The sequence below is a fragment of the Phocoena phocoena genome, chromosome 13, assembly GCF_963924675.1.
Source record: "Phocoena phocoena chromosome 13, mPhoPho1.1, whole genome shotgun sequence".
Classification (NCBI taxonomy): Eukaryota; Metazoa; Chordata; class Mammalia; order Artiodactyla; family Phocoenidae; genus Phocoena; species Phocoena phocoena.
The window spans coordinates 83,933,404-83,958,850 of record NC_089231.1 but is presented as its reverse complement, the minus strand read 5'-3'; the positions used below and the strand labels follow the sequence as shown (position 1 = coordinate 83,958,850).

Here is a 25,447-nt window from a genome sequence, read left to right as displayed (position 1 = left end):
CAGTAGCAATCTAAAAGAGGTGTTATTGCTAAAATCTCTTCCATGTATGTTAAAGCTCTACTATATTTAATGATAGTTACTGTGTGTTTTAATTTTATTCAGAGGTGTTGGTGCCATGGAAATAGTTGCTATGGATATGAAGCTTAGAGGAATGTACATTGCTCGACAGCTGAGCTTTACTGGAGTGACCTTCAAAATTGAGGAAGTTCTTCTTTCTCAGAGCTATGTTAAAATGTATAACAAAGCAGTCAAACTGGTGAGCATGTTTTTATTAACTCTTAGTACTTTTAATGTACCTGGTAATGTATCTGTTAGCCAATTTTGTCCAGTCAGGAGTATATTTTGTCCAGTATACTCCTGTCAGCTCACAGGAGTATATTTCTGCTATAAAACAACAGATAAATCACTGGTTCCTTATTTCCCAATTTTCTCTTTGTTAAAGTAATTTATAAAAAATAGCCATTTATTTTGGTTGTATAGTTTTAAAAATCACAATGTAACTTTCCTAAAATGACTGCATTAGTTAATAAGAATTTTGGGACAGCTCTATGTGAGCGTCCTAAAAAACATTTGTTTAGAGATTCCCAAGTTACTGAAAATGCTTTGTTGAGTTAATGTTAAATGGTGTCTTGCACTTTATTTTGATTGAATTAGTCATTTTAAAATCACACTCAAAAGATTGAAATATCTAAAATGTTGATTGTGCACCTTCAGTGGGTCATCGCCAGAGAGCGGTTTCAGCAAGCTGCAGATCTGATTGATGCTGAGCAACGAATGAAAAAATCCATGTGGGGTCAGTTCTGGTCTGCTCACCAGAGATTTTTCAAATACTTGTGCATAGCATCCAAAGTTAAGAGGGTTGTTCAACTAGCTCGAGAAGAAATCAAGAATGGAAAAGTAAGTTGGAGAATGCATTAACAAGTTCATCTTTGGTTATGTGTTTTAGTCTTTTGAGTGTTGAGGCTTTCTGCTTAAAAAAGCCTTTTCTTTCTAAAGGGTACTTGTAAAAACTATTAACGTAGTAAGACTTTAAAAAATGCATTTTTAAGATAATAAAAGCAATACGTGTTTATAAAGAATTTGGATAGTTCAAAAGTATAAGCAAACATCACTATAATTTGGCTAACCATAGATGTAACAACTGATAACACATGGATATATATATTACATTAAGGTGTTTTCCTTTTTGGTAAATACATATTTAGTTAAAGCACAAAGAACTGGGGCAGGGGCTTCAGTAGTGTCCACTGTTGTAATACTGTTTCCTAGCTAAGTGTATTACATGTAGCATGTCTCAAATATATGTAGAATAAATAAATTGGTACACACATACAGTAATGGGTAATTCTTGTTTGAAATCTTTTTTTAAACTAAATATTTAAAATATGTCTTAAGAAACACATAGATATTTTTATTTATAATTAATAATATTCTTTTTTGCCTCCAGTGTGTTGTAATTGGTCTGCAGTCTACGGGAGAAGCTAGAACATTAGAAGCCTTGGAAGAGGGTGGAGGAGAATTGAATGATTTCGTTTCAACTGCCAAGTAATGTTTATGGTTTTGAGTTTTTACTTAGATTAGTTTAAATGTTGGCATTTCTTGGAGGCAAAATTTTTGCGTTTTAAAGTTTTTCTGATTTTAGTTTTTATGGTCCTGTGTATGCATAACAACATGTCTATTGGAAAACAATAACATAGAAATGCTGAAATGTTAAGTATTTTGACAATATTATGTCCAGTATTTGGACTAACTGAAGGACTTGATTTTTGTTTGTTTTGTACATCTTGGAAATCTGACAGCTTGGTTTAAGATACTCAGTTTTGTTTTGGCTTTGTGTATTGGAAACTACCATTATCCAGAGGAGCAATATAGTTTAGTTTGCCCCAGTTTAGTATGCTCTAATATAAACATTGCAAATAATCCTGAGATAGTCAAAAGAGATTTTTAAAATGTTTTTAGACACTGGTTTTCAGTTTGTTTGCCTAACAGACGGTTCTAACTCTGGTAGCAAAAAACTTTTGCTGCCATGCTATCTTTTGCCTTAGGGGACACATTCAAGTGGCTCATTTTAAGATAGATATAACTTAAAACTACTTTTAAAAGCAAAACATGGCACCTGCTAACCTGTATCTTTCCTGTGCTTGCCTGCCTAGTATTGCCTCTGAAATGATAGGCACTAGTTACAGGGAGCTATTAAGCAGTTGAAGTGGCTAGTCCAAATTGAGATGACCTTTAAGTATGAAATAGACACCAGGTTTCAAAGACTTAAAGAAATATAATGTAAAACATTTCATTGATTACATTTTAAAGTGATATGTTAAGTTAAATAAAATATTATTAAAGTTAGTTTCACAAGTTTTCTTTTACTTTTTAATGTAGCTACTAGAAAGTGTAAAAATTGTGCTTGGCTTGCACTGTATTTCAGTTGGACAGTCTTGGCCTAGAATATTAAAATTCATTTGAGCTGGATTATCAGTATTTTGTAAGATTGAATAAAATGTACTTTTCATTTTTTATTTTTTAAAAATTTATTTTATTTCATTTTTATTTATTTTAAAAATATTTTCTTGGCTGTGTGTGTCTTCATTGCTGCACGGGGGCCACTCCTCGCTGCAGTGCACGGGCCTCACATTGCGGCAGCCTCTCCCGCTGCAGAGCACGGGCTCCAGCCACGTGGGCTTCAGTAGTTGTGGCACGTGGGCTCAGTGGTTGTGGCTGGCTTGAGGGCTCTAGAGCGCAGGCTCAGCAGTTGTGGTGCATGGGCTCCATTGCTCCACAGCATGTGGGGTCCTCCCGGACCAGGGCTTGAACATGTGTCTCCTGCATTGGCAGGCGGATTCTCAACCACTGTGCCACCAGGGAAGCCCCAAATGTATTTTTTAGTAAGACATAGATTTTATTATTTGTAACTCTTGCATGTACCTGAAAATGGAAAATATATGTGAAATAAATTGGTTAAAGGATTGTTAAAGTCCTTTACATTCAGAATCCAACTCTTTTGAATCACTTGTTGACTCGAGTCACTGATGTGCAATTTTTCTTCATGGAGTCTTCCTCTGTGCAGCAGTTCTGAAAAAGAACCAGGAACCATTGGTGCTGAGTTCCTAAGCCAGCTTTACAGTTATGTGGAGTTAACCTACTTTTGATATCCAATTTGGAAATGCTGCTAATCAAGTATACTTATTTTAAACAAATACATTCATTAAGACTTTATGTATAATAAACTATTTTGCATACTGAGCCACTAACTGTCACGTTTTCTCTCTTCGAACAGAGGAGTGTTGCAGTCACTCATTGAAAAACACTTCCCTGCTCCAGACAGGAAAAAACTTTATAGTTTGCTAGGCATCGATTTGACAGCTCCAAGTAACAACAGCTCACCAAGAGATAGTCCTTGTAAGGAAAATAAAATAAAGAAGCGGAAAGGTGGGCACTTTTCTTTAAATGGTGCTGGAAGTAGTATAAATTTGAGCATCTTGATGCAAGCTGTATTTTGGGAATGTACTGCCTTCCTTGAATTGGCTCATGTCGGGTTTTTTTTTTTTTTTTTTAAGGAAGTGTCTTTCTTCCTCCCTCCCTCCCTCCCTCCCTCCCTTCCTTCCTCCCTGCCTCCCTCCCTCCCTCCCTGCCTCCCTCCCTGCCTCCCTTCCTTCCTTTTTATGGCCGCACCACATGGCTTGCGGAATCTTAGTTCCCTGACCAGGGATTGCACCTTGGGCCATGGCCATGAAAGCACGGAGTCCTAACCACTGGACCACCAGGGAATTCCCTTGGCTCATGTAGTTTTTGAATGCACAAGTAATCCCATTTTAAATTGGGGCTTTAACGATTTGACTGGTGCTGAGTAGGCACTGTATCGAGCACTGCACACACATGATCTCATTCAACTTGCAAGGGACCCGTATGAAAGTAGGTTATGTTTTTTCAGTTTTATAGGCAGAGGAAGCTAAGGCACAGAAAGACTAAATGGTTAAGCGATATCCCCAGGTTGGCACAACTACTGGGTGATAAATGGGGAACCAAAATCCGGGCCTTTCTATTGTCAATGCTGTGTGAGTGTGTGTGTGTGTGTGTGTGTGTGAGTGAGAGTGTGTGTTTATATAGTCTTCTTTAAAGAGACTTTTGTTAGTTTATTATTTAATTATTAGGAATACACTCATCTTTGTTTGTTAGACATTTTATAATAATACAAACTTGGGTCTGTGTTTAGGTGGTTACTAAGTAAGCTCTTTGACTTTCAGAAGGTAACTTCTCAGGCTCTCTTTCTCTAAAATGGTGATAATAACTCATTATATTGTGAAGACTGTCATACTGTGTGTTCTAAACACAGTGCCTGACACTTTAACCTTACCTTTCATCGGTTCTAAGAAATGCTTTTTTTTCCCTTACATTTTTAATATGCCTGAAAGTAGGTTGGCTATTATAATATAATTGACAGTATTTTTTAATTTTAGTGGCACAAAAAGTAAAGCTGAGTCCTAGAGTCAGTAACAGAGTAGTCAGATAGATAGATGGTCATGTTTCCCTTTTTTGAATTATGTTCTCACCATCATTAATATGTGAACATTTTAATGTTCTGCTTAGTTTTGGTTGGTTTATTCCAGATATCTTTTATGAATATTCAGTAAGATAATTCAGATCAGCACCTTGTTTGACTTTTAAAAATGTAGTTTTATAGATTAGTTTTTTTAGTATTCCATAAAGTATTTGCATATTTTATAAATCTGTAATTATTAGGCCTCTTCTCTCAACCTGATACACAAATTGTGACAATGCCAGAGATTCTGTTTCATCTCTGTTGTCTTGAGATGTTTATTTTGAAACTTGTGCACTTGAAGGCTGTCTTGCATTTGTACTTATGTACCTGATTTCTTCTTAAGAATAATTGAATATAACCTGATTTCTTATAGGAATCCAAAAGGCTAGCTCTTGTTTATGAATTTTTAATTGTTCTTATATACTTACACAAATGCTGTTTTTCTTCATTTCTCATTTGAGTTAACTAAGTGTATTAGCTCATGAACTAAATGTAACTTCCTGGATCTTTAGAATAGTGTGTTTGGGCTGACTCTCTTGTTTGGGGTTTGAGGATAGGTGAAGAAATAACTCGAGAATCCAAAAAAGCAAGAAAAATAGGTGGCCTTACTGGTAGCAGTTCTGATGATAGTGGAAGTGAATCTGATGCCTCCGATAATGAAGAAAGTGACTACGAGAGCTCTAAAAACATGAGTTCTGGAGATGACGATGATTTCAACCCATTTAGAGATGAGTCTAGTGAGGATGATGAAGATGGTAAGTTCATGAATCTATTAAATGTAAGCTGAAGGCTAGTTATTTCTGTGTATTTGTTTGTTTATTTATTTTTGGCTGCGTTGGGTCTTAGTTGCGACAGGCGGGATCTTTTGTTGTGGCGTGCGGGCTTCTCTCTAGTTGTGGACACAGGCTGCAGAGCACATGGGCTCTAGTTGCGGCACACGGGCTTAGTTGCCCTGTGGTATGTGGGATCTTAGTTCCCTGACCAGGGATCAAACCTGCATCCTCTGCAATTGGAAGGCAGATTCTTAATCGCTGGACCACCAGGGACGTCCCTATTTCTGTGTATTTGAAATGGGGTATTGTACTAAAACCTTTTTTTTCCTATAGAAATCATCACACAGATTCTAATCTTTGCTTGGTGGCAGCTCCAAGCTTGTCTGTCTTCTGGAGGTTCAGCATATTTATGTGAGATCATGACCTCAATTTTGTGCACTTAAGTTTAACCTCAAACCATGGAATTTACCTCATGGTTTATGGGTGTACTGGACCTCTGAAGTTGGTGGTGGTTTACAAGTTGTCGCTCAACAATACAAAAAAAAACAACGGTTGTTTCCTTTGGAAATTCTGTGCTTGTGTTAACAAATGATTTGATACGTGTCTTTCCTTAATTTTCAGATCCCTGGTTAATCAGAAAGGACCACAAGAAAAACAAAGATAAAAAAAAAAAGAGAAGTATAGATCCAGATTCTATTCAAAGTGCCTTATTAGCATCAGGTCTTGGATCAAAACGACCTAGTTTTTCTTCTACACCAGTAATTTCACCTGCTCCTAACAGTGCACCAGGTATCCATGTGGAAGCTTGCTTTGTCTGTGAAATGTACTTTTAAACAAAACAAATATTTACACTTTGTACTGATTTTTAACAAATGTACTTCATCTAGCTAACAGTAACACCAACAGCAACAATAGCCTTATAACAAGTCAGGATGCCGTGGAAAGGGCCCAGCAGATGAAGAAAGACCTACTTGATAAACTAGAAAAATTAGCTGAAGACCTCCCTCCTAATACCCTGGATGAACTTATTGATGAACTTGGTGGCCCTGAGAATGTTGCTGAGGTAAATATGACTTGATCAGGGCTGTGTCTCTTCTAGGTAATTTTTTGCCACTTTCAAACCCTTTAGAATAAGTGATATATTTGGTATCATCATATAATTATCTAATATCCTCTATTAGATCTTAGAACCCTTGTTCTACTCTAGTTGTCATCCTAGAGCAAGTAAATTCCTGCCCCTATTATCTTGAGTATCTGCCCCAAGACACGGATCTCTGTTATTGCACCTGTCATGCAGGCTTTGTTATCATTGCCGCATGTCTGTTTTCTCCCCTGGAATTTGAACTTTTCAGAACCAGGCACTGTGTTGCAATGTTCTCTCTCCCCCAGCGCCTGGTGCAGGACAGGTTGCACAGTACATGCTGGTTTCATTATCCCTTTCACCTCCCACCAAGTTTCTATGATGGGAGCCCTGAGCTTCATGCACCATAGTCAGCTACATTAATTGTAAGTGACGCTGTTTGGCTTTGCAGATGACAGGCCGCAAGGGGAGGGTTGTAAGCAATGATGATGGAAGTATATCTTATGAGTCAAGATCTGAACTTGATGTCCCTGTGGAAATACTAAATATCACGGAAAAACAAAGATTTATGGATGGAGATAAGGTATGTTTTTCTGGGATGCTTTTTGGCGAAAAGAATAATGCCCATCCATTTGGATTAATCTTTAGGTTTTTTCTTTTAATATAAATCATGTCTTTTGAATTTCTTACTCTATTTTTTTTAAGTAATTACACATAATCACTGAACATTTTACATGTTTTCATTATTTTCTTATAAATTGAATGTGGTGTTTTGTGCATAGAATTAGATGTAGCTCTTGATAGCTTTGGAGGCCTTTGAAGTCTTTAATCAGAATATTAAATTGTGTTCTCTCAGGTCATCTTAGTGGCACTATACCTAATGCTACACCCTAGTGTCAGTGTAATCTTGAGTCTAGAAATATATTTAAGCACATGCCCCGATTACTGGGATCCTTTGATCTTGCTGTTTATTGTCTTGCTCTGCCATGTCCTATTGAGACGATTTACTCTGAATGGTCGTAGATTACACTTGCGTAACTGACCACTGCAGAGGTCGTGGTCACCTTCAGAGGCCCTTTCTGTATGCTCTTATTGTTAAGTAAACTTCATCAATTTTCAGATTCTCAGATCAGTTCTTCCTCCATCTAGTTGGAATTGCTATAAGCGTTTTGCTAATAAATAGGTAGGAGCACCACTTCAACCTCCTTCCTTAATCTAAAGGGGGTAGAATAAAATCTTATCTCTTTATCCACATTTTGCTTTGTATTTCAAAATTTTTTTGCCTCTGCAACTAGAAAATAGACGGTAGTTATTACCATTATCAAAGTTGTCTTTTATATGTATTTAAAAGCTCATGTTACATATTTTAAAGATTATAGGTAGAGGTATTAGTTATTTTAAGTACTTGTTTCGTTAGTAATTTAGGCCCATTTGTGTTAGAAATTGTATTAGTTGGGGTCAGATTTGGCTGTTAAGTGACAGAAAATCCAAAATCATATTCACTTAAAGTGGAAGTTCATTTCTCTCATGTACAAGTTTGAGTAGGTGGACCAGGACTGGTATGACCCCTTGAAGTCTAGGTCTCTTCTGTCTTGTTCCTTTAATATGCAGCCTTCCATTTCCTAGTTACCTCCATATTTCAGGTTCAGTCATTACATCTCTACATTTCAGCCAGCAGAGAAAAAAAGAGGAGGGGAAGGGCATATCGTTGATTAGGGGCATTTCCTGGACGTTGTTCAGGTGACCTACTGGCTGGAGTGTGCCCACACTTAGCTGTAAGGGAGACTGGGAAATGTAATCTTGATTCTGGGTGTCCTTGTAACCATGTACAGCTAAAACTGAGAGTTAGGAAGTAAAGGAGAATACGTATTGGTGGCTGTTTCCCCACCTCTCTTTGTGCAGAAGTGATCTTTTGTTCTTTTCTCCTTACATTTGATACAGAATATTGCTATCATCTCAGAAGCTGCCAGCTCCGGTATTTCATTACAAGCAGATAGGAGAGCTAAAAATCAAAGGCGAAGAGTTCATATGACCCTGGAATTACCATGGAGTGCTGATAGAGCAATCCAGCAGTTTGGTAAGTTCCTACGCTGAGTTTCACTTCACAGCCAGGAATTACCGGGGAAATATTCTAATGCTAGATATACTAAACTTGACAGATATGTAGGTTTTGGAGATGTTTGTGTATTGCATATACCTTAAAATATAGAGGCCATCATGAATTTATTTCCTGGCTGTTTTAAAAGCTGTAAAAGACCTACAGTAGGGCTTTCTGGCATTATATTCAAGAATGGGGCTCCTCAGGAGTATCTTCATTGTAGATCTGCAAGGATGTTATCCATGTCAGAGCAACTGCCACTTGATGTCTTTTTCAACCCCCAGTAGCTTCATTGAGGGCACATTGCTCCTCCTTTCCCTTCCATCTTCATGTCCCTGTGACCTGGTGATTTAAAAAACAACAACAACAATTTTGGGAGAATCCAGAGCAGCTGTGCATCAGCAACATTGTGGTCAACCAAACTGGGGTAGCACCAGTAATGTGTTCATCATTTAATAATTTTATGGAGTTTCTGCTCCCCCGTAAGTGGGAGTATTGTTCTGAATACAGATGTTGTTCAAGTTGGCATTTTTGATTTTGTGCCTTTTGGGGAGTTAGGGTAATTGTTACATTCTTTAATTTTTCTTCTGGTTTAAAGATTTCTGGATACCAGCTTACTGTTAAGTGCTGGGAATAGGTCTCAGAATACTAGTATCTTGAGAGCACAATCAGCGAATTTTTTTTTTTTTTTTAATGTCATTACAGGGCGAACTCATAGATCAAACCAAGTTACTGCTCCAGAATACGTCTTTCTGATTTCTGAATTGGCAGGAGAACAAAGATTTGCATCTATTGTTGCTAAAAGACTTGAGAGTTTGGTAAGTTTTTGAGTTATATAGATGTGTGTAAAAGATGATGTATGTTAACCTGTCTTCTGTGCCTTGATTGGAGATTTTATGTTTGGATAGGGTGCGCTTACACATGGAGACAGAAGAGCAACAGAATCCAGAGATCTGAGTAGGTTCAACTTTGATAATAAGGTACATTTCAGCTTTCACTATCTGTGAAAAATGATTGCAGTGTATGGTGTCTGTAAGGAACAGAAAGGGAAAGTAGTTGCTGTTTAAAACTTAAAGCTGTCTCCTCTTATGGTTTTGCTATAACATCATGGCTAGTCCTGTAAGACACGTGGCAGTTAGATCTTTGGTGATCAACTGTGCAACATAATCATCTTCTCATTCCTACTGGAAAATAAGACTGTAATAATACTTGTGGACGAATGCAGTGTGAGTCCCAGAAGTAAAGAAAGCTGTTTATTATGGAATGCCTGCTGTGTACAAAGGTGTGAATGAGGCACTAGGCAGTGTAGAATATATATAAAAATAATTGAGTCCTGCTATTTTTGACTCTTTGGTACAATAATAGTTCTTATAGCATTCACTTGGTCATGTGATTGAAGAGTATCCAAATGCTGAAACTTGTTAAATTTATTTGGTTTTTATTGCAGTATGGAAGAAATGCTTTAGAAATTGTCATGAAATCCATTGTAAACCTAGATTCTCCTATGGTATCACCACCTCCAGACTATCCTGGAGAATTCTTTAAAGGTAACTTTTAAAAATAATCATAACAAAGGAAAATGAGTACTGACAAGAAGGTACAAAACTCATTCTAACATGTGCTGCTGTTTTTAGTTTTCTTTGGACATAAAATGTATAAAATTTAGAAATTGATAGTTAACAGACACCTAAATTGATGTCTTATAATAAGCAGTAGATTTATTAAATTTCATTCAGGTGACGTGTTTTTACTGTTGATAGAGTTCGTTGCATGTTGTTTAATACTAGATTACTAGAGGAAAAATGGTTTTGTTAGATTAATTTGAACATGACTATGCCAAATAGCTTTTAAAATTTAAAGTACCTAGGTAAATAATCTGTGGGGGCTAGTGAGGGTACAGATAAAACAAAACTAGCCGTGTATTAACTGTTGTTAAAACTGGGTGCTGGGTACCTGTGGTCCATAGAATATTCTCTTTACATTTGTGTGTATTTAGAAATTTTTATATTTAAAAAAAAGTCCTAAGTAGTGCTATAGAAATTCTTAGATGTATCTTGCAAATCTGAAGAATAGATTTTACCCCATTAATATTAGTAGTCTGGGTGATTTCAGTAGTTCAGCAAACTGAAAATATTTTGGAAAATAAACAGATGTAAGGTATTTGAAACATTATCCTTATAGAGTTAGCATTTTTTACTAGGAAGTCCTTTCCAATTGAACCCATGTTTAGTGTTGGTAACAGTCCATATTGACATAGCTGGCAGGGGTGCTTATAATCACTGATGGCATTTAACAAAACAAAAAACCAATAAAGTCTTGGCCCTGTTCTTTTTCTCCCTTTCCCTTTCGTTCCCTCTTATTTTCTTTTTATTTGGTCATTGGAGGGATTGTCAAAAACAACTCCCCAATTTATTTCTAATTCTAAAAAATTACATGTTTTTTATTCATTATAAGTGATGAAAACAATCTAAAAGTGAATAATGAGGAGCCCATACCGTCTCCTTAACTACCTGCTACCTACCAGTCTCACCTGCTGATGTTAACAAATGTTGACAATCTGAACAGGGGCAGCCTTAACACACCTTTATCCGTTTGTCTAAACACAGAGCTTTTTTAAAAAAACATGTTAATATTACTTGCAACGTACTTTTCTCACTTGGTACATCACAGGCATCCCTTACAAATCAATAGCTATAGTACTAACACATATTTTAACAGTTGTGTAATATTCTACATCTAGCTTATGTAACAGTTTTTCCCTTGTTGATGTTCAAGTGGCTTTCATTTTTTTGCATCACAAACAGTGCTGGAATTACAGCAGTCATCCTTCTATTCAGGAATTTCCTCCCATAGGATGGATTCCCAAAATGAGGATTTTTTGCATTGGAGCTCTTTGGCTACAGAGTTGTCATCTGCAGAATCTACACATTTTGAGCATGTAGCAGTCTAGCTGATTAAATAAATGTGTAAATAGGATATAATTATGCTTCCTGTTGATCCTTTTCTCTTTCTTAAACCCTTTTTACTGTAAGTCTGGGTTAGAGCCTGGACACAAATACTTTTTAAAAGTTTTATAAACTGTCCTCTTAGTAACGTAATTCAGAACATGTTGACAGTTATACACGTTGCTCATCTTCTGCATCGCCTTGTCAGTACTGATAGGTAACGTTTGGAAAGGAAGCATGATTATTTCCTTACATAAATTATTTAATTAGTATCCTGCTGTATGTTCGAAGTTGTTTAGATTCTGTGGGTGACAGCTTTGTAGCCAAGGATCTCCACTGCCACGGGTTGTTGTTGAAAAGATATGACATTTTAGTGAAATAATAAAATATAATGTGAGGTTTGCGTACTCTAGGATTTTGAAGTGTCTAAAGATCTTTAGGGGCTGTGGGTTCCATTTAATTCAGCTAATAGGAACTATGCATAGACTGTGTCTTATATGCTAGAACTTGATCTAATTTGATTAGTCAGTTAACAGCTCATTGAGTTATTTGGGCTATAAGGTTTATTTTTTGATTGTTTTAATTTATTTTATTTTTGGCTGTATTGGGTCTTCGTTGCTGTGTGCAGGCTTTCTCTAGTTGTGGCGAGTGGGTTTCTCACTGCAGTGGTACAGTGGCTTCTCTTGTTGTGGAGCACGGGCTCTAGGCGTGCGGGCTCCAGTAGTTGTGGTTCGCGGGCTCTAGAGCACAGGCTCAGTAGTTGTGGCACACAAGCCTAGTTGTTCCACAGCATGTGGGATCTTCCCAGACCAGGGTTCTAACCCGTGTCCCCTGCATCGGCAGGCGGATTCTTAACCACTGCGCCTCCAGGGAAGCCCTGGGCTATAAGGTTTTTTATAAATTTGTTTTATTACAGATGTTCGACAAGGACTAATAGGAGTTGGCCTGATAAATGTAGAAGATCGTTCAGGAATTCTTACTCTAGATAAAGGTAATGGTATGACTTTTGTATGTATATTCATAACTGTTGCTGTATCATTATAGCCCATTTTGTTGTTTATGCTTTCGTCAAGTTGAAGGGGAAGCTTCAAGTCTCTAGGTCTCAATCCCTCATTACTGAGTGTTCACAGAGCATTCTCGGTGGTTTTTGCTATGAATAACTATGGTTATTCAAGAAATTAAATCTCTATTCTCTCTACATAGCAGCAGTTCTCAAACCAGGTTGCATATATGATCAGCTGTTGAGTTTTTTAAAAAGTACTGAAGCCAGGGCAGGAGCTCAGACATCGGTAATTTTCCAGAAGCTCCTGGGCATTCTTACTTGTGCAGCCAAAGTTGAGCTTCACTGACTTAACAGCACTTAAACTTTATGAGTTAAGACTTAATGTTGGAAAACTAACATTCTGTTGTGCTAAATTATATTCATACCTTCAGTAAGCGAAGCTGAAGATGCAAAAATTCAATTTGGCAAACATCTTTTGAGCATGTAGTATAGTCGTGCTAATTGCTAGAGGTAGAAGTGGTCGAAGTATAGCCCTGTTCTGGGAACAGTACCGGAGTTGTGAGGGAAGTCTTAGAGAAGAAAGTGAGACTCTTACTAGGCTGAGATGAATAAATTTTTTAAATTGCCATTTGAATGCATTAAATCTTTCATACAATCTTGTCATTGCAGATTATAACAACATAGGAAAATTCTTAAATAGAATTTTGGGCATGGAGGTGCATCAGCAGAATGCGTTATTTCAGTATTTTGCAGACACACTTACTGCAGTTGTTCACAATGCCAAAAAAAATGGGAGATATGATATGGGAATCTTAGGTAAGTGGGGAAATTTTTAAAACATCATATGTATTCTTTTTTTCTTTCTTTTTAATGAATTAATTTCATTTTTGGCTGCATTGGGTTTTCTTTGCCGCACATGGGGTTTCTGTAGTTGCAGTAAGCGGGAGCTACTCTTCGTTGTGGTGCGTGGGCTTCTTGTTGCCGTGGCTTCTCTTGTTGCAGAGCATGAGCTCTAGGTGCACGGGCTTCAGTAGTTGTGGCACGTGGGCTCTAGAGCACAGGCTCAGTAGTTGTGGCGCATGGGCTTAGTTGCTCCGCGGCATGTGGGATCTTCCCCGACCAGGGCTCGAACCCGTGTCCCCTGCATTGGCAGGCGGATTCTTAACCACTGCGCCACCAGGGAAGCCTGTCATATGTATTATTGATGAAATTTTTTTTTTATATGTTGCTTTTTCTTGTTCAAGATCTTGGTTCTGGAGATGAAAAAGTGAGGAAAAGTGATGTTAAGAAGTTTCTGACTCCAGGATATTCAACCTCTGGCCATGTAGAATTATACACGGTAAGTTTAGAAAACGTGCACGTTCAAGTATAATATCATTTTCTGGTAAGCATTCTCCGAAGTGAGTTTAATTTAAATTTTATTATTATTTTTTTTTACAGATAAGTGTAGAGAGGGGAATGTCCTGGGAGGAAGCTACCAAGATTTGGGCTGAGTTGACAGGACCAGATGATGGCTTTTATTTGTCATTGCAAGTAAGACTTGTTTCCCTTAAATGTTAGTTGTTAAGATATGTAATGTGTTTTCATTGCCAGCATTGTAATTAATCTGTTCACTTTGTGCTGATTTTCCAATTGTATTTAGCTTTCTGTGTTTTGATAATTTATCACTGTAATTGTGATATATTTTTATTTAATACATTTTGAGGAGTATTATTAAATGCTAGTTTTAAATTATTACTTATTGGGGAATTCCCTGGTGGTCCAGTGGTTACTATTCCACACTTCCACTGCAGGGGGCACAGGTTTGATCCCTGGTCAGGGAATTAAGATCCTGCATACTGCGTGGTGTGGGCAAAAAAAAAAAAAGTTTACATATTATTAGTAAATTGAACCCTTGTTTTCCATAATATAGTGAGTGACCTTCTTTAGTCATAATAATGCTTTATGTCTTCAAGATTCAGTTTTCAGTTATTAGTGTAACTACATTCATTGGTTTAGTATTTGCCTGTGGACAGAGCTAAGGAGAGAGGATGTGTGAGTGTGTATGTGTGTGTGTGTGCACGTGTGTGTACGTGTTTACATTTAGACATATACATATACACACACAAATGAATGCATATTTGTCCTGATCAAAACTGGAATTTTGGGGCTTCCCTGGTGGCGCAGTGGTTGAGAGTCCGCCTGCCGATGCAGGGGACACGGGTTCATGCCCCGGTCCGGGAAGATCCCATATGCCGCGGAGCGGCTGGGCCCGTGAGCCATGGCCGCTGAGCCTGCGCTTCTGGAGCCTGTGCTCCGCAACGGGAGAGGCCACAACAGTGAGAGGCCCACGTACCGCAAAAAACAAACAAACAAAAAATATGGAATTTTAATCTTACCTCTTCTCTGATTTTTTTTTTTTTAATTTATTTTATTTTTGGCTGTGTTAGGTCTTCATTGCTGTGTGCGGGCTTTCTTTAGTTGCAGCGAGTGGGGGCTACTCTGTGGTGCGCGGGCTTCTCATTGTGGTGGCTTCTCTTGTTGAGAGGCATGAGCTCTAGGTGCCCGGGCTTCAGTAGTTGTGGCACATGGGCTCAGTAGTTGTGGCAGACGGGCTTAATTGCTCCGCTGAATGTGGGATCTTTCCAGACCAGGGCTGAACCCGTGTCCTCTGCATTGGCAGATGGATTCTTAACCACTGCGCCACCAGGGAAGACCCTTCTCTGAAATTTTGGTCTTCTTTCTTCCACACTAATAATCCCTGTTCTTCAGGGCACACAGGATGATAAAATATCATGGATACTATGCCCCAGTATTTTGAAAATATTTTTGTTGTAATAATAACTTTTTTTGCATAAGCTTACTTTATGCTATTTAAAAAATAGTTATACTGTTTCTGCATGTCAACATATGGCAATTATATAGTATACTCTTCTTTTTTTTTTTTGGTACGCGGTACGCGGGCCTCTCACTGTTGTGGCCTCTCACGTTGCGGAGCACAGGTTCCGGACGCACAGGCTCAGGGGCCATGGCTCACGGGCCTAGCCGCTCTGCGGCATGTGAGATCTTCCTGCACCGGGGCACGAACCCGTGTCCCCTGCATCGGCAGGCGGACTCTCAACCACTGCACCACCAGGGAAGCCCTATACTCTTCTTTTAACGCTTAATTAATCTTAGTTCTACAGGTAATTAATTTATACTTAAAGCTCACCACTCACTCACTAGTCCTTAGGTTAATATCTCTCTAGTTATTTTGTCTGAAGCCCATTATGTAGTAGATTCAGGAAGGGCTTATGGAAACATTACTCCCTGAATTCTTACGTGCTGGTAAGTTTGTGCCTTTGTACTTGAAAGACAAATTTTACCAGACATGAAATCTTTTTTTTTGCGGTACGCGGGCCTCTCACTGTTGTGGCCTCTCCTGTTGTGGAGCACAGGCTCCAGACGCGCAGGCTCAGCGGCCATGGCTCATGGGCGCAGCTGCTCCGAGGCATGTGGGATCCTCCTGGACAGGGGCACGAACCCACGTCCCCTGCATCGGCAGGCAGACTCCCAACCACTGTGCCACCAGGGAAGCCCAGACATGAAATCTTTAGTTCACGTTTTCTTTTCTTGGATATCTTAAAGATGCTACTTATTCTTTTGAGATAGAGTTGCTGTCAAAAAAATTTTTTTTTAATTATTTTTATTTTGGGCTGCGTTGGGGCTTCATTGCTGGGCGCGGGCTTTCTTTAGTTGAGGCGAGCAGGGACTACTCTTTGTTGCAGTGCGCGGGCTTCTCATTGCAGTGGCTTCTCTTGTTGCAGAGCATGGGCTCTAGAGTGCAGGCTCAGTAGTTGTGGCGCACGGGCTTAGTTGCTCCGCGGCATGTGGGATCTTCCCAGACCAGGGCTTGAACCCGTGTCCCTGCATTGGCAGGCGGATTCTTAACCACTGCGCCACCAGGGAAGTTCTCTACATTTTGTTAATTTTTTAAAATTATGGTAAAATATATAACAAAGTTTGCCATTTTATCCATTTTAAAGTGTATGATTTAGTGTCATTAATTATATTCACATTGTTGTGCCAACATCACCATTAAACAGTAGCTTTCCCCTGGCCTGATAACCTTTGATCTATTTTCTGTCTATGAGTTTGCGTATCTTGGTACCTCATATAAGTGGAATCATGCAGTATGTGACAGTTGTGTCTGGCTTCTTTCACTCGGCATAATGTTTTCAAGGTTCGTCCATGTTGTAGAATGTGTCATAACTTCATTTCTTTTTGTGACTAATATTGCTTTGTATGTGTGTAGCACATTTTACTTTTTATTTGCAAATATTGGGTTGGCCAAAAAGTTCGTTCGGGTTTTTCAGTAAGATGGTACCAAAAACCCGAACGAACTTTTTGGCCAAGCCCTTTATGGAGTGACCAACTGTAAATGAAGACCTGGTTCAAGAACTGCGTAAAGGAGACCAAATATGATGATGCCACAGGCAGGGTGAAACCATAAATAAGCTCTCTAGAGCATGAATCCCTAAATTTTTTATGTCAGGGGTCAGGTAGTATTTTAGGTTTTGCAGAGAATATGTGGTCTCTGCTGACTATTCTTTGTGGATTTTTTTTTCTTAAATTCTTTAATTGAATTATGTACCCATGAATGCATTATTACACTTGTGAAAAAATTTAAATACAGATAGCACTAAATTTTTTGACCATCATTCCCAGCCGCGGTCCCTTCCCACCTTCCCAGAGGTAGCCACCGTTACCAGTTTTGTGTCTATTCTCCCAGACCATTTTCTGTGCATTTAATGCATATGTATTGTAGCCATAGGAAACAATTTACTGTTTTAGATGGTTGATTTGTTGTTGGTTATTTTTTTTACACCAATTCTATGATACAGTATCGATCATTCTTTAAATGCCTTTCTCACTAAACAATCAGTCTTGGAGTGCTTTCTGTATTGATACTTATAGGACTACTTCATTCATTGTGGCTGTTGCATGGTATTCTGTGTTATGAATATACCATGGTTTATTTAGCCTGTGTCGTATTAATTGACTTTTAGGTTGTTTCCATTTTTTCTCTTACAAAGGACATGCTTCTTTATGTACCTGTGTGAGTGTATCTCTAGAGTAGATTCAGAGAAATGGCATCACTGGATCTTAAGATCACTTACTTATTTCTATGTGTGAATGAGAGGATAAACTCTTTTGAAGATCCTGGAGGAGAAAAAGTTTAGTTCTTAAAAGTCTGAAAAATGATTTTCCCCCCAGCTTTGTTCTTGGCTTCTAGTATTATCTTGAGGTTTCTAGCTAGGGTGGGATGGGTAAAACTGAACAAGTAAAAGGACATATCAGGATTGAGGGGAAAGATAACAAGCAGATTTGGCTGAGTTTAAGTTGCTGCCTTCTCTCTCCTTTTTTTTTTTTTAAACATCTTTATTGGAATATAATTGATTTACAATGTTGTGTTAGTTTCTGCTGTATAACAAGGTGAATCAGCTATATATATACGTATATCCCCACATCCCCTTCCTCTTGTGCCTCCCTCCCACCTTCCCTATCCCACCCCTCTAGGTGGTCACAAAGCACTGAGCTGATCTCCCTGTGCTATGCAGCTGCTTCCCACTAGCTATGTATTTTACATTTGGTAATGTATATATGTCAGTGCTACTCTCTCACTTCGTCCTGGCTTACCGTACCCCATCCCTGTGTCCTCAAGTCTATTCTCTACGTCTGGGTCTTTATTCCTGTCCTGACCCTGGGTTCAACAGCATGGATTTTTTTTCCTTCCTCAGAAACTTTCTCCCTTCCTTCCTTAAACTTTTCTTAAGCTTAGGAGCCTCAAGCCATTTGGTCCATAAACCTGGTTTACTGGTCTCTGATTCAATAGCAAAGCTCTCAAACTGGATCTGGCTCCTAGTTGTGCATGTATGTGTGTGTATGTGTGTTTGAAAATCTTACTGAGATTATTGTAGATTCTCATGAGGTTATAAGAAATAATACAGAGAAATTCCTTTTACACCAGTTTTCCCAATGGTAACATTTTACAAACCTATAGTATAATATCACAACCAAAATACTGATACAGTTCACTAGATTTTATTCAGATTTCTCTGAGACCTTGGATGGGATTTTGATTGGTCCCTATAGAATATTGGTTATTTTATTTATTTATTTATTTATTTTTGTGGTACGCGGGCCTCCCACTGCCGTGGCCTCTCCCGTTGCGGAGCACAGGCTCTGGACGCGCAGGCCCAGTGGCCATGGCTTATGGGCGCAGCCGCTTCGCGGCATGTGGGATCTTCCCAGACTGGGTCATGAACCCGTGTCCCCTGCATCGGCATGCGGACTCTTAACCACTGCGCCACCAGGGAAGCCTGGTTATATTTTTTTCACTTGAAATTATTGCCAAATTGAGGCACTGGTAGATTTTGATGAAAATGCTGATCCCCACCAGTTTCCCTTGAGTGAAAGGATGTGGTAGCGTTGTCCTTTGTTACTCTCTGCTGCATGGCCACAGGCAGCTGGTTGTGAAGAGTGAGGACCTTGGAAGAGACATCCTTCCAAGAAGCTGTAGCCTCCTTCATTGAGCCGCCTCAGCAGCAAGCAGTTTCAACTTGCAGTGTGTGTAACGTGTGTTGACATGAGGAAAGCCATGTCAGAATCACTTTTAATTCCACTGTAGTGTGATGATTTATTTTATAGTTACAATGAATTAACCTGACCCTGTCAAGATAGATGACACTGCTGTGTGCTTTAAACACTGCCTTAAAGTATAGTTAGCTAGAGAATTTCACATCAGCTGATACAAAATTTTAAATGTATTTTTCACTTAACTTTTGTTTCATAGACTTTGCAGTAATTATATAAACAATGTTTCAAATCATTTGAACAAGTAAAAGACGAAGGATCTTTAGTATCAATGAAGAGAAAAGTAAAGTATTAGGTCCTTTTATCAGCATAAGAATTACCTTAATATAAAAAGGTAGTAGGGCTTCCCTGGTGGCGCAGTGGTTGAGAGTCCGCCTGCCGATGCAGGGGACACGGGTTTGTGCCCCGGTCTGGGAAGATCCCACATGCTGCGGAGCAGCTGGGCCCGTGAGCCATGGCCACTGAGCCTGTGTGCCCGGAGCCTGTGCTCCGCAACGGGAGCGGCCACGGCAGTGAGAGGCCCACGTACCGCAAAAATAAAATAAAATTTTAAAAAGGTAGTAGCTTAGCAAATGATTTATTTTGTAGAGGAGCTGGGAAAATACCTTTGAAACTTTTCTTTTTCCTTCAGTTTTGCTCCGGAGACTGTTGCTTTGAAATTGTTCACCATTCTTCAAAAGAAATACTAATTTTCCCAATCTTATTTTTCTTTGCGTTAAATGGGGCTTTTTACAAATCTCAGGGTTCCTCTCATAAAGTCCAACTTTAAAAAAATTTTTAAAATAAAACAAGTTCCATCGTTTGTCTAATGCATCGTTTTCTTCCACTTCTGCATCATATTTATGTATTATTTGTTCAGCATTTGGCTTTCTCCTGTTACAGCGTTACCGTTTACAGATGAATTTGTGATATTTCATGTGATATTTTACCGTCACACAACCATAGGAATAGGTTGTAGCACTGATGGAGTAGATGAATTCAGAGGACTGTGGGTGATCAAAAGGCATTATCTTGAAGGTTATATATTTCATTGTAACTTGAAGGAGAGTAACATACAGCAGAGGTAAAATTATTTCCTGTGAAGACCCTTCCTGCCCACTACCTAGATTCTTACCTCACATACCTCTGACCCTGTTGAGGCTGCGAGTCCAGTTTCCTGGACTAGAGGAAGCAAAATTGTCTCCACTGGACATCGTGCTTTAAGTCTTATTACTCAACACAATTTTCTAAAGATTGTCTTGCCTCAGAGATAAGGTCCATTAGCCTTCACTTTGGTGAGACCTTGTTCAAGTCGGTTACACAGCAGGTGTTATCCTTTCATACAGTTTTGTATTTACAAACTCACTTGACTTTGGTGATGTGATGGTACAAAAAGCAAGCATGTCTTAAAGTGTGCAGTATTGAATCTTTATATTTTCTCACCTATTTATTTATTTATTTTTAATAGATAAGAAACAACAAGAAAACTGCCATCTTAGTTAAAGAAGTGAATCCTAAAAAGAAGCTTTTCTTAGTTTATAGACCAAATACTGGGAAACAGCTCAAATTAGAAATTTATGCTGATCTAAAAAAGAAATATAAGAAGGTATTTTTCCATTTGTACATGATGTTATATATAAATACTTGTTTTATAATAGTATATTGCAACTATGTTTATATGTAAATTGTCAATTTTTCCTATTTGATTACTGGAAAATTGTTTCAGAAAAAGTTTTATCAACTCTGGTTAAATTAATATCCCAGTCTTAATGTTATCAACTGTTAGGAAACTTAAAGATGATTACTTGAAACAGCTTATGTTATCAGAAAAGGAAGTTTCTATAGTGCTAACTACAAAAATTAGAATTTTTTAAATAAAGGGAAGATGTACAAGACTGAAATTCCTTCCCACCAACTCTTGGTTTTACTGTGAACTGCTGTGTTTATATTTTGCAATAATTTCTGGAAAAACAGTGATACCTGTTTTTCCTAACTTTACTATGTTATTTTGTTGTTAGTATTACCTTATATTACTATTATTCCTAGCCGTTTTCACTTGCAAACAATTATAATTAAGTTAAATATTTGAAATCTTCATTACATGGGAAAAACCTCATGGCAGAGCTTTATGGGTAACATTCAAATGCAAGCAGTAGTGAAGACCATGTTTTCTGTATAAAGATGGTTTTAAGTTGGCTTTAGAGACCAAATTAGGCAACCAGTTTGTTTAAAACAATACCTTTTCAATGGAATTTTTGTCTTGTTTTCACAGGTAGTCTCAGACGATGCCCTGGTCCACTGGTTAGATCAGTATAATTCATCTGCAGATACTTGCACTCATGCTTATTGGTTAGTTTTCATTTTTCTCACCATATATTCCAAAGTATAATCAAGATTTGATTTAAACACCCCTTCATTCTTTAGCTATCTGTCCCTATAAGTGCACAAGCAGATTATCAATTGCTCGGTGTTGTTTCTTTAAGCAGAGGTACTTGTTGGAAGTCTCTGGCCCATGCACTGTTTTAGGTCTCCCCACTGATGCTTTGTTACTTCCAACCAAATGTTGTCTGCCAGCATGGACTTAACTATCATTCTTAGGATTGAGACTTTTTCTTTCTCCTCTCCTTCCTTCCCTTCCTTTATTTTTTCTTTCCTCCAAAGTTTTATTGGTGTCCCAAATCAGTTTTATTCTTAAGGCTAGGGAACTTCTAGGAAACCACAGAGGTACCTCAAATAGTTAACAGCACTAGAAACTTTGTTGTTGAGCCCTGGAGCTGATCCTGCTGTGCTACTGGGCTAGCCAGAGGTGTTCTCAAGTCATTATGTTCATTTCAGGGCATTGAAAATGGAGTATCTGGCCCACTTTTTGAAAAGGGATACAGGATATAGATGAATTTTAGCTAGGTTTTTGTTTAGACACGTGTAGGTAGATAAATTTGCTTTTGTTTATTTGCTGAGGGCTTTTCCATTTACCTGATTTAGAACTGTATATTGGTAGTTTAATACTACGGAAATAACTGGCAGGATTATTTTATAAACTGACATTAATACAGTAAACTAATGGATATTAAAATGACAAATGCTTAAATGGATATCAAGACCAATAAATCAGCCCTTTTATAAGGGAGTCAGGCCCAAGAAATAACTAATTTTAAAATCAGTAGTGATACCTTAAGTTGGACAGGATAATCCAATATGTCAGAAGGACTGCAGTCTACAAACTATATCAGTAAAGGTAAATGACGGTAGGCTGTTTTCCATTTGAAATTAGGGTAGACCTTGTGGGCCTTGTGTGTGTGTGTGTGTGTGTGTGTGTGTGTGTATGTGTGTGCACGCACGCACGCACATATACATTTTTTTCCTTATCTATCCTAGGCGTGGCAATTGCAAAAAAGCAAGTTTGGGATTAGTTTGTGAAATAGGTCTTCGTTGCCGCACATACTATGTATTATGTGGCTCAGTACTGAGTGTCTGGACAAAAGTCGAGGGTGTTCTCGCATCTGTCAGTGGCACAAACGTGAAAATGCAGATAGTTCGGCTAAGAACAGAGGATGGACAGCGGATTGTAGGTGAGTTTTAATTTTTTTTTGGTTTGAGCCTTGAGAAGAAAAATCAGGTCCTGTGTTTTTCTTATTTTGCTTCTAACGTCTTAGAATCTTAGCATCTATCTATTCCAGTGGTGGGGTAGAGCTTGCTTTATATTATGTTCTTAAAAGGGTAAACAGTAGTTAAGCTTTTGAATGGGTATAGTTGGCTCTGGCTGAAATCCTGATGTGGTTGTGATTTTATGCTGCCCTCAGTGGTCTTGCTCCCCTCCCTCACTGTCGACATCTGTGCAGGCTCCCTGGTATGAAGACTAAGGATTCTCTGAAGTCTTTATGTTCATTGTGCCACATTGAGACTATGGAAGTCAAAGCCGCTGTGCACAGAGGATGGACTGGAGTCCTGCAGGGAGCAAGGGAGACCAGGCTAGCCGCTCCTACTGTTCCCTCAATGACAGGCCTCACGGAAATCCACCCAGTTATTGCACTTTCCCTGTCGCATTGTCTTTGTTTCTTTTGCAACAACCTTTCTCTCTATCCTGGGTTGCACGTTGGTAGCCTGTGGGCTAGTCAGTCCATGGACATTTTTTTGATCCTCAGGTATTTTTGGTTGCAAGATTTCAATTGAGTTAGTTGCCAACTTTTAAAAATCAAAAGATTGTGGGCTTCCCTGGTGGCGCAGTGGTTAAGAATCTGCCTGTCAATGCAGGGGACACGGGTTCGAGCCCTGGTCCGAAAAGATCCCACATGCCGCGGAGCAACCCAGCCAATGCGCCACGACTACTGAGCCTGTGCTCTAGAGCCCGCAAGCCACAACTGCTGAGCCCGCGTGCTGCAACTACTGAAGCCCATGTGCCTAGAGCCCACACTCCGCAACAAGAGAAGCCACTGCAGTGAGAAGCCCACGCACCACAATGAAGAGTAGCCCCTGCTCGCTGCAACTAGAGAAACCTAGTGTGCAACAACAAAGACCCAACGCAGCCAAAAATAAATTAAATAAATAAATTTATTTTTTAAAAAATCAGAAGACTGGATTTCTGTCTTCTTCAAAACAACAACAGCAGCAGCAACAACAGAGAAGCTTGGAACATTGAGCCCCTGTTCCCACATGGGAGGAGTTAAAGTTCCCTTACCCAGGATATATATACTCTCCAGTTTGCTGACTTCCACACTGTGCCACTTAGAAGTTACTGCTTCAGTACGCATTTGAATTTGCAGCCGTAGTCTCTTTGGTACATTAGTATATGCCAAAGAAGGTGGTGCTTGCATACATTTGTGGAGCTTCAAAGATAGTAGATAGGAAGGTACTGTACTTGGCCTTCTGTTGCTTCAGCAAGAAGATGGTGTTGCACTAGACACATGCATTTGCTCAGGTATTTGTGGGTGATGCTGCTGAGGAATCGGGCTACTTCTGAAGGGGCCAGTTCAGTTATTAGGTATTCATTTAGTTTTTTTGTGGAGTCTTATTCATTAAACTTAATATTATACTTCATTTGGAATTTGCTATGAAGCTGTAAAATAGTGTGGTTTCTCCTGGAAGCAACCTCTATAAATTCTTGTTTTCTAATTGCAGGTTTGATCATTCCTGCAAATTGTGTGTCTCCTCTTATAAATCTCCTGTCAACTTCAGACCAGTCTCAACAGCTTGCAGTCCAGCAGAAACAGCTCTGGCAGCAGCGTCACCCCCAGAGCATCGCCAATTTGAGCAACGCATAAGAACAGACAGGTTTCAACATGGATGTATATGAAATGCTGTTGAAGCATATCATTTGCATAAAAATCAGGGACAGTTTCCAAAGAATTATAATTTTTTTTCAGTTGTGCTCTCTCTCTAGTTAATTTTTTTGGGAATAAGGACAAACCTGGAATAGATAGCAAAACTGAAAATCAGCAGTGCCGATGGTGGTACATATGTCTTTCCTCGTGCTTTTCCCATGGTACTTACCGTATGCTTTTACTTTGGGTGAGCAGAGGGGTATGTGCGCGTGTGTGTCAGTCTGTTTGTTTGTGAGTTTGTTAAAAGCTACGAACCATAATTGGTTTAAAAATGCTTGGAACTTCCCAAACTGGCTTTACTTTTATGTTATACAGTGCTCAGGGTTAACGCAGTACATCCATGCCATTGCTGTGGGACTTATCCCCGGATGCATGTGTTTTGAGTCTATAAATAGAGAAAATATATATTGGTTTCTTTTTCCAACTTATTAAAACAATAGGTTTATTAAAGCATGAAATGAAAGGTTACATATCATGCATTCAGGTTCTTTTTCTAGTTTTTGTTCTGACAGTGCATGTCTTTGAAAGCATGCGTAAACAAGATTAACACAGAAGTCAAGTAACGGAGAGAAACATTTGTAGATGTACAGCATTGGTTATTGCATTTTTATAGTGTTTATACCTGGGTATTGCTTCAAACCCTGCGAAATCACCTTCTCCCATTCTCCCTGCCCCAGGTTTCTTGTCAAGGTAATGAGTACATACATTTTTTGGTGATAAAACTCTTAAAAGTTAATTTTAATGTATTAATAGTATTCCTAATGTGTGCTGCAAAAATGGCTACAAGCCTGCTTTTCTTAAAATTACATTTTTCTTAACTTAAAGATAGTTTTAGAAAGAAGTACAAATTGGCTTCCGTCTTGCAAACAATCTTTCTTTTTTTTACTTCGTTATCTTAATTTGCTTTGTCACTCTTAAAAATGGAAACCGTACTTGAGTTGTAAACTAGACAATGAGGAAACACTTGAGGCTTCTGCTGTATGTTTATTTCTTGTTGTTATTGTTGTTACCCAGTAACTTGAATATTGTTTAATGTGTTGTAAGACATTGTAGAGTTTATCTCAAGCTGTTAAAAATGGTAATGTACAAATGTGAATA

General features: G+C 38.6%; 1 protein-coding gene across 1 annotated transcript in view; it reads left to right on the top strand.

Annotated features, from left to right (window-relative positions):
- SBNO1 (strawberry notch homolog 1) overlaps positions 1-24,289 on the top strand; it is a 44,052-nt gene extending 19,763 nt beyond the window's left edge. The window contains 21 exon segments of the mRNA XM_065889588.1: positions 18-98; positions 100-256; positions 715-897; positions 1,448-1,545; positions 3,275-3,426; positions 5,095-5,292; positions 5,932-6,099; positions 6,198-6,373; positions 6,843-6,974; positions 8,333-8,468; positions 9,195-9,307; positions 9,398-9,469; positions 9,937-10,036; positions 12,351-12,425; positions 13,107-13,253; positions 13,682-13,776; positions 13,878-13,970; positions 20,500-20,637; positions 21,304-21,380; positions 22,407-22,600; positions 24,147-24,289. Of these exon segments, the coding sequence (XP_065745660.1) occupies positions 18-98; positions 100-256; positions 715-897; positions 1,448-1,545; positions 3,275-3,426; positions 5,095-5,292; positions 5,932-6,099; positions 6,198-6,373; positions 6,843-6,974; positions 8,333-8,468; positions 9,195-9,307; positions 9,398-9,469; positions 9,937-10,036; positions 12,351-12,425; positions 13,107-13,253; positions 13,682-13,776; positions 13,878-13,970; positions 20,500-20,637; positions 21,304-21,380; positions 22,407-22,600; positions 24,147-24,289 (2,728 nt within the window).
- Positions 24,290-25,447: the final 1,158 nt, after the last annotated feature.